The 9,895-nt window shown below is 41.6% G+C and overlaps 1 protein-coding gene across 1 annotated transcript in view; it reads right to left on the bottom strand.

Annotated features, from left to right (window-relative positions):
- Positions 1 to 4,808: 4,808 nt before the first annotated feature.
- LOC103809207 (elongation of very long chain fatty acids protein 4-like) overlaps positions 4,809 to 9,895 on the bottom strand; it is a 7,776-nt gene continuing 2,689 nt past the window's right edge. Inside the window, exons 3-7 of the mRNA XM_009082030.1 lie at positions 9,545 to 9,625; positions 8,746 to 8,802; positions 7,266 to 7,380; positions 6,272 to 6,399; positions 4,809 to 4,979 (exon numbers count right to left, since the gene is read on the bottom strand). Coding sequence (XP_009080278.1) covers positions 4,809 to 4,979; positions 6,272 to 6,399; positions 7,266 to 7,380; positions 8,746 to 8,802; positions 9,545 to 9,625 — 552 coding nt within the window. The remainder of the gene's footprint in view (positions 4,980 to 6,271; positions 6,400 to 7,265; positions 7,381 to 8,745; positions 8,803 to 9,544; positions 9,626 to 9,895) is intronic.

Raw genomic sequence — 9,895 nt, 5'->3', positions numbered from 1 at the left:
AGCTCTGCTATAACAAAACAAAAACATCCCTGCATTATCAACTCTGTGTTCTGCACGAAACCCAAACATAGCCTCATACTAGTCTCTATGAAGAAACTGTACTTCAGCTCAAACCAGTACAGACTCCCACACAGAGAAGTGAGAGATCCATCCCATGTAGTGGTCCCACGTTTAGAAATGAGCAATGAATCTGCAGAGATTGCATTCACCTACCCATAACCAAACACACGTACACATACACTACACATCCTCTGGTATACCTGACTAAGGATACCTTAGGGACATCCACTCTTTTCACAAATACTCCCTCTTGGGCCATTCCTGTCACTGACAGCGAGTTGCAGCATCACAAAAATACAAATACAATGCTGAGAGGTGGAGAGATGCTCACAGCCTCTTGAGGCTTGATCTGCCCACAGCCCTCCTCCTCAGTGGTGGTGGGACTGGGTGTGTCAGCACACTTTATGAGGACACAGGGGCCACAAATGTGCCTCATGGAGTGACATGGGTGACTCCTGCTTTTTTCTTCTCTGTGTTGACGGAATACTAGACTCGTTGTGGCAGATGGTGAGGATCATCTAAGCCAAGAAGAAACCGAAGGGGTTAAAGGCAAATCCATGCCTCCACCACTTGGTTAATTCCTCCACAGCCTGATCCCGTGTTGAGATGATTCAGGCCAGAGAGAGAGACTGCCACAGTCCCTAAGGGAGACCCCAGAGAAAAGACTCATATTTCCTGTTCAGGAGGATTAAGTACAAGGCCATTGACAAATCACAGTAAACATCTGGATGTGAGCACTCCATCTATCAAGCCTTAATCCACGAAGTTATTCATTAATGAATTCAGCAAATTCACACTGTTCTATATATAGGATCAGCTGATCTGTTTTAATGTTTGGCTTGTAGGTGTTCTACATTTGTATCAACGGATTTTTATCTTTTGTGCAATCTACTGCATTCTGCTTCTGCTTGATTAATTGCATGGAGTAATTCTTTTGCCTTTAAAAATATAACAAAAACAACACATAGAGCCCTATTTTCTGATAGTATATGAAAAATCCAAGAGTTAAAACCCAGCCATGGTCTTGCATTTTATATTGCTTTGCAATTTTAAGCCCAAGTTCCTCTGGAAACTTTTCATCACACAGTGATGGAAAAAACATTAAATAGTAATTGATTTTCTTTTCTGCATTTTGTTTTGATTAAAATGAGAATCCCTCTCATTTATCTTCAGAGAGAAAGTAAGCAATGAGTAAATGGTCTGGTTAATTCAGAAGTAATTTGATCAGAACATCCATAATTTACATTGACTGGAACAGCAGGAAGGATGTTGAGCAGCACCAGATATGAAGCTTATTCATTTAAACAGACTAGTTACTTTATGCTTTACATCTTGTTAATGAAAACTACTCTGAAGAACATATAATGACCCACACTTTATAAGGGGGAGACTTGTACATAGTTGTGCCATTAAAAGTCTTCTGTTAAGCCTGACTAACACTCCAACTTGCTCACAGGCAAACCAGGCCATGGAGCTGAGCACCTTGTTTTTCTCACAGCTGTGCCATCTTCCTTCCACAGAAATCTGCAAGATTTGCCATTGATATTGGTGGAATATGCATTTGGCCCAGAGGTTTTTATAAATCCAACCGTGACAGGATATTTTCAGTTCATCCTCAAAACTTTGGACTCTGACAGATAGCATGAGCCATCCAAACTTGCAGTCTATAATTTCCAGCCCTTCTGGCTTCCAGTGCATTGCTGTGGTGTAATCTTTAATTCTAGGGACTTGATCTTATAGGGGAGATCCCATTTGGTGCCTTTATTCTCCACTGAATTCCAGGAGCACATACCTGTACTCTCAGGTTTTTTGCTCTTGTCACAACAGGATGGCCCAGGTGGACAGTTCCAACTGTGATAACCCAATTTAAAACAGGAGAATGAAGACAAATAAGTGAAATTTGAAGGAGCAAAGTATCAAGACCTGCAGAGCCACTCAGCTGTACCAATCCAATTTTATCTTCACTGCTAGTGCAAGTACTCTCACAAGTGAATTTTGCTTCCATTGATGCTTCTGTACTGGCTGTACACCATGCCAATGGCTGCTTCTATATGGAAAATGTGAAGTTCCTGGGCAAACTTAATCCCTCCTTATCAACCAACTGAAAATACTTCATTTTCATCCTATGCCGTCAAAGTCACACTGACAAAAAACTCTTACTAATGCAGAAGTGCAAGATTAGGCCACTCAGGCTGTGAGGAAGAGGGACAGGAGTAGATAGATAAAAGGTTGCATATCCAGGACAAATACTGTCAATGGTGTTTCAGTTAGGTGATCAGTCACTTACTTCAAGCTGTCAGGTGACAAACTTGCATTTTTGTATTTTTTTACCAGCTATGTGGGGAGTCTCACCCCAGAATTCATTGCAGTAAGCTCTATTATACACAGGCACAAGTTAAGCTGCATAGGACTGCTTAAAAACTGGCATGTTTACAAATGTATATATTTTAAGAAGGAGAGGCTTTGCAAAAGCATCGAGTAATCTCATTCAAATTTCCTGCACATTTATAATTTTTAAGCAGGCATGAATTTTGAATGAATCAAGAAAAATCAAAGTATGTGATGCTTACTCTGGTATAAAATTATTAGTGAAGCCCTTGAAATGAGTAACTACAATGAGAAGAAGTACATGTGAGGGGAGAGTGAGCTTGAGACCCTCATGATCCCCTCATGTATAGGAAAAAAGAGCATTAGATTGCTTTGTAAGCACAGATAATTTAGCCAGATGCAGGAAATTATGCACTGTCATAAAACCAGAGGGCCAAATGTCCTGATGGTTTAAGCAGGAGACAGCCATAAGTGAATCATTAAGTGGACAGGAGTAATGAAACAGCTTTACCTGCACTAAGTCTTCAATGCTAGAGAGGTCCCTGGGGAAACCCTCAACATGAAGACAGTATGTTAGATACACAGCAGATCTATTTTTCCTGCCTTACCAAACAAAGGGAAGAATGAAGGACCCACCCAGAGATTTGCTAGTTAAAGTTCTAACAAAAGTAGTATTCCATGGTACAAAAGCAGTACCATTTATTTAGTAAACAGCATGGAAATATATTGGACAGGGAAAAAAACCAGCTAGCACACAGATGTCAAACAAGCCTTGCTCTGGTCTTCATACTCACCAGTGACAATCAGGAGGAAAGACTACTTGAATCAAAGGAATGACATTTATGACGTGTCATTGTGGTAATGCAAGCAAGTCCTTTGTGTGTGTGAAGGGGAGGAGGGCAAGGAACAGAAGGATACTGTTTTATCTTACACCTGTGCATGGAGGGGCCAAAGGAAAGGTTTGGCATATGAACACAGACTGGCAATGACAAGTTGCATTTATTTTGCACAGCCACTCAACTCCAGATTGGTGCATGGCATACAGGCATTTTTGTATACTTCCACTTGCTAGGTTCAGGCTAGCTCGAGTCCTCTGGACATTCCCAGTGGAATTAGACTTCTTTATATTTGAGGTGGATTTGGCTTGGCAATGGCAATGCAGCATGTTACTAATTTTAATCCTCTCCTTCGAGACCTTTGTGTTTCAGCTGTGAAAATATCACTACTCTGTATTACCTGTTTTAATCAACGAAGCAGAATGCAATAAATAAGTACTACTTTGTAGTTTAAAATCTGAATTCAGGATTTTCAAAGCACTACCACATCAAAAGTTTAACAATGTTTAACCATCTGCAGTGCCAAGTTCTAGTTGTAATTGATTTAGGAGTTAAAAAGAAGCCAGTAAGTGATGTGTTAAAGTCAATGGAGCTATGCAGCTTTGCACTAGCCAATGAATTGATTTTATACAATTTGTATTAATACCTGGGCAGTTGGGTAGTGGAGGTGGTTGTTTATGGTGCTGTTAAATTACTTGTCTTTGTTGAGAAGCAACATTTTAAAATAATAATAATATTAAAAATAATAACAGACTGGGGGGAAAGATGCAGATAGAGAACCTCAATCTATGCTTTCTAGTAAAATTATGGCATCTATAAGGAGCAATACCAAGTAGTCTCTATTGTTCTCTATTGTTAGGAAAGTAAGCATTCCAGAAAATAGTACATGGTGATTCTTACTGCATTCATTTCTTAGGCTAAAAGTACATGGTGATTCTTACTGCATTCATTTATTGGGCTAAAACTGCTAATAAAACCCTCTTTAGCTTCAGGACAATGAAGACACCTGTCCAGCCAGTCAACCTAATGTCCAACTTCCTCCATGCTTATGCTAATATAAGGTTAAACCATCAGGACCATCCCAGTCCTAGTAGGAACTTCCTTAATAGGACAGGGTGGGATGCAGTGTACAAGTGAGTGCATCCTGAGATCCCAGTGAGTTCCTGGCTGCTGCTCCTACCTGGACATTGCCTTCAGGGCTGGACCCTGCCTGATCTAGACCAGCAAGCTGAGACAGTTTTATTAATGCAAAGAGACCCTCTATGGCCTAAGAAATGAGACAAGGAGCCATGGTTGGATGCTAATGGAAACTGAGCTAACAGATGGAAGGAGAAAGATCTTGTGCTAATTTCACAAAGTCTGCTATGCTGGTGACTATTTGGCTTAGCTTCACCTCAGCTTAGTTAGGTATGCTCCTCAATACCTTAATTGCTTTTTTTGTCATTCCTTTTTTCTCCCTAACTTGAGATACTTGTAGGCAAGACATGAGCTACACAAAATACATTTTCTTCATGGAACCACGTTACAAGCAGCAGAGAATGCACAAATTCACCAGACTGTGCTCACTGTCCTCTTTGATTTTCTTTAAGTTAGCTTCTCCTGCTTTCCCCTAATGTAGGTCCGATAGTAGAAGTGTAGGAAGAGAGTCATGAGGCTGAGGATGTAGAGGAAGACTGCAGTGTTGAAGCCATCAGGGAATGGGCATTCTGTGAAGAGGTTGTAGGAAGTATGAGCAGCAATGGCCACAAACTGGCACTGGAAGAGGGGGAAAAAAGAAGCAGCCAGATTAGGGAACCTACATGAGATACACCTCAGCTGACCATTAGGACCATCACAACAACTATCACAACATACTAGTAGTGTCCTCAGCCCGTGTCATCTGCTTGCCTCTCCTGACATCCTTGAAAAACTTGCCTTCCAAGCCCAACAATGTTTTCCCAATATGTCCATCGGACATGGAAGCTTGTCCTCTGCTGCAGAGAGCAGGTTTGGAATCCAGCCTCTTCTGCCTAGGAGCAGATGCCACAGGCCAGTAACTAAAATCTTGGAATATGAAAACTAAAGGTGGGAGATTCCTCTTTCCAAGTGGTAATCAGATTATTATACCTATATGATTTTTGATTTTCATTTTAGCTTACAGAGAGGAACTACAGAAACCACCTTTATTCATTTAAACATTAATCCTTTTTTTCTGTATTTTACTAAGTCACCTGTCTCAATACCCTGAAGCAATGAGTTCTACCCACCAAACATATATTAAACAAAAGTGTATTTCCTGTGCTAGATTTTGTGTTACAAATACCTTTACATTTCATGCAATGCTTCCTTGTTCTGCTTTCACCATTCAGGATAAGTAAGAATCTTGGACCTTCACACCGCTATATTATGTACATCCTCATTCTCTTCTCTGGTAACTGCATACTTTTTGTTTGCAAAACACCTCTTTGTGTGGAAATAACTCTCCTGTAATCATTGTCCTTGTCTGGAACATTGCATTTATGCTGTATCTTTGAAAAACCACAGGGTTTTCAGGATCTCTTCAGAGATGGGGAAAGAAAATCCAAAGGGATTCTCTACCAAAAGAGTAAAACTCACATATTTCTTTTTCACTCATCTGTTTGCCTGCAGTTAGACACAGTCTTCCTTTTTGAAGAAACTGAGTGAAGGCTGTCTAATCTCCTGCCTTACCAAGAACCCAAAGTTTCCCTGAATTAATGCCCTACACCTCTCAAAATCAAGCTGTTTTCAGGGCTCCATATACACATAAAAGGGAGAAGTCAAATTGTTAACCTTTTCTCTCTTTCCCATTACAAATCTGGAGCTTATTAGTTGAAATAAGGATATAAGGCCTTTTGCTAGTTTTCTGACAGCACCATTAAGGGCAGGTCAGCAATCTCTTCACTTCTCATAAGGGTACATGAGGACACCCAAGGACACACTGATTTCCATGGCAGCAAACAAAGACTTGACTCAGTGAGAAGATACACAGCAGGGGCCATCACACCTGACACACAGAAGGGCAGAGATGAACACATGGAACTAATTACCAGCTGCATGATGGTTAGATAACGCTTCCACCATAGGTAACGGTGCATCTGTGGTCCCAGGCTGGCCAGGGCATAATAGCCATACATGAAGATGTGGACAAAGGAGTTTAGCATCCCGATAAAGAAGGCTGAGGAGTGAAGAAGTGAGGATGAACAAGAAACACAGACCATTCAAGAGTAACTCTGTGACGAGCTCACAGCCACTGTGATGATGCTTTCAGAATACATCACATCACCCCTATGCATGAACCTTCAATCTATGCTCTGCCTTGGAAGCACGTCCTCTGCTCCCTTCTTTCAGCATACAGCATCATAGGATAGTTTGGTTTGGGAGGAACCAACCCCCAGGGACATCTCCCACTAGACCAAGTTGCCCAAAGCCTCACTCCGACCTGGCCTTGACCACTTCCAGAGTTGGGGTATTCAAAATATATCCATCCCATATCTATTGTTTGGAGACAGAGATGAGCTTCAAAGGCAGAGAATAGAATTTTTGATCTTCTGACCTAAGAATTTCATACCATTCTTGTGCCAAGGCTATGTAGCCAAATGGCTTTCTCCCAGAAATATACCAGCATCTTGTATAAGGCCTACCTATAGTAGCTTAGTACTCAGAAGTTTTTTTTCCAGTGGGGCAAAAGGGAGAAGCAGTCTGGATACAGACCAGAAAGGGACACAGTCAGAGCAGGAAATGGAGAGCCAGAACCACTGGTCTGGGAGGAGATATACACAGACCTTGTATAGAATGTAATTTTCTTCAGTTTGGACACATTCTGTTGGCACATTCTCATTCTAGATAAGGCAGTGAATCTAAAGTCACTGCAGTCTAAATAGCCCAAAGAGCTGAGCAGATGGTATCAACTGAAATGCACATGTTTTTCACACCTTTGGAAGCAGGTGAGCCTCCTACCTGCCAGTCAGCCCATCTGCACTGTTAATGCTACCTCCACAGCACAACAAAAAGTGAAACACAAGATGTCTTACAAAAGCTTACCTTGTCCTCCAGGCACGTATTTGACCCCTGACCACCAGTTGAACAGCATAGTGCCATGATGGTACACATGCAGAAAAGTCACCTGCTCTTGTTTCTTGCGCAGAATGAAGAAAACCTGAAAGAAGCCAAAGGAAAATCTTGAGCTGATGTATTTAGACAAAAGATTTCACAGTAAAAGGTTATTAAAATAGTTAATGATGATTCTGAATCTCCCAAACCCATTTCCTCTGCTGTTGATAAAAACTGGTGAAACTCAACACATGCAATAGAACTTATATTACATGGAAAAGTGGGACTCGAAAGGCAGAATTTCTTCCACAGAGCCCCAGCTATTTTTATCTTTGCATTCAGGTCCCAAAATCCAAAGAGGACACATCTGAGACTCTGACTGAGCTTCCATACACTTTGTAGCTGCTTGGGTCTGGCCCTTTTCAGGACATAGGTTAGACATTTACCAGACAATGATCCTCAGAACAAGTGCTGTGCTGAATGCCCAAACCTTTCTGGAATTGGAATTAGTAAAGAGAGTGGTTTTTTCCAGATGAATACGTGTCAAGTCACTGCATTTTAGCATGCACATGCATATACACACACAACAAAAAGTGAATCTGTTTTTCAGGGACTCAGTACTGGCAAAAAGCTAGATCTGCTGCTGATGAAAACAGAGAGAGGATTGGCCAAACCATAGGAGGGATCTGAATGCTGTGACTTACATCCCAAAGAGCACTGGACTGTGAAGTCTTAGGCTAGGACACAACTTTCTTCAGCTGACCAAGCAGAGAGGTGGGATCCCCTTGTTGGTTCCATCATTTATTTAATTCATTTATAATCTAGGAGGAGACCTGAAGACAAGCTATAAAATGGTGCTGCCTTCAAGTGGACTTTCAATTTCATATGGGACACAAACCTGTAACACACAGCTTTGGGATAATCTGTGGCAGCAAAGATACTAGGACACATACTTGTCCACTCAGTTTCTTTGCTGCCCAACTAACCACTATTAATCAGCCAGACAGGCAATGGCAGAGCCTGTGTGGCAGCAGTAGCTATGATTTTGGGGGACCACCTGGCAACAGCCAAAGTTAAAGCCTCTCCCCAGCACTGTGCCCACCCACAGGAAGGGAGCTGGGGATGAGCTTGTGCAGCCACTGGGATGGAGACAGGCAAACTGGACATTCTCTTCTAGAAAGATGCTTTAGAGGAAGCCGTGCAGCATGATATCCAGTGGTGCTGCTGGGCTCTTGCAGGTCAAACACTGTCAGAAAGCAGCATGCTTGAAGCTGAGCCCTCTTTAGCAGCATCAGCCTTATTGCCACAAACAGGCAGCACAGAACACACGAAACCAGTGCTTACTGAAAAGTATCAAGCAGATCAATACAGGATCAACCGAGGACATTAGCTTTTGGCACCCTGCCCCGTTCTGACAAGGAAGTGATTTATTTCCAGCACTAGTCCCTCTATGGAGCTGAGCTCTCCTTACCGTATCCAGCAGCTCGATGACTTTGGAGAAGAAGAACCACCAACACACTCTTGCCATCTGCTGGGCAGCACAAGGTACCGCGGTTAGACTTCCACAAAATCAACACGTTTTCAACCACACACTATATAAACCCTGCCCATTCGGGAAGGGGAAAAATTAAGGGGTTCTTTTGGGGTTTTTGGTTTTTTTTTTTGCCTGATGGCATCTGAAAAACTGAAAAGATAATAGCCATGCTTGCATCTGTTCAAAGTCTGGTTATACCTGGAAGCAAAGCATTAGCTCTGAATTCCAACAGAAAATAACTGATGCAGCACTTGAAAAGCTGAAGGTGGTGGGACCCAACCCCCTTGGACGATCAGACAAAGAATAGTTTTAGCCAAATGCTTCTGCTAGAAGAAATGATGAGTAAGAGTTATGTTATGCAAAGCTGAAGATATAAAAATTGCTTTTCTTGTTGAAAGTGATCACTCAAAATCCTTATATAGTCAATGCAAAGAGTCACATATATTTCAGAGGCACTTTGCAATATCTGTACTAGACATCTATCTTCAGAGGGCAAGATCACCCTCTCTGCAGTGATCAAAGAGCAAACTTAGATGGCTGTGTAGATTGAGATGATTAATTTTAGAGAACTAAAGCAATGTGCAACCAACCACTGAAGCAGACAATTTAGTGAAATGGATTTACAAGCAACAAACTGAAGGAAAAGCCTTCTTAGGCATGCAAATTGCTCTTTAGGAGCAAAACAATCTGCATACCCATGGGAGGAGCAGGGCCTAAGGCAAGCACAGAACTGTACCCTCATTCCTAGTTCACTCCGGCTGTAATCCACTGGCTGGCACAGGTAGCTGTAGTTGTCCAAGATTGAAGTTACCAAAAACTGAAACAAACAAAAAGCAATAGAAATCAATTTTCTGTTCAATGCCATCTGTTCCAAAAAGATGTGCATATTAATGCTAAGATGTGCATACTAATGCTGAGGTAATAGGGTCTCAATCTAATACTCACTGACAGAAAACCCATGTAATTTATACAGCTGAGCAAATAGTAAAAACCTAAACCAAAGTACTTCACATCCTTGTGGAAATCTTAAAAATAAAATTCAGCCTGGGTATATCTGTAATGTAATCACTGGAGTGCATTACTTCAG

This window comes from Acanthisitta chloris, unplaced genomic scaffold (assembly GCF_000695815.1).
Source record: "Acanthisitta chloris isolate BGI_N310 unplaced genomic scaffold, ASM69581v1 scaffold13339, whole genome shotgun sequence".
In the NCBI taxonomy this organism is placed as follows: Eukaryota; Metazoa; Chordata; class Aves; order Passeriformes; family Acanthisittidae; genus Acanthisitta; species Acanthisitta chloris.
This window is presented reverse-complemented; position numbering and strand designations above follow the sequence as displayed.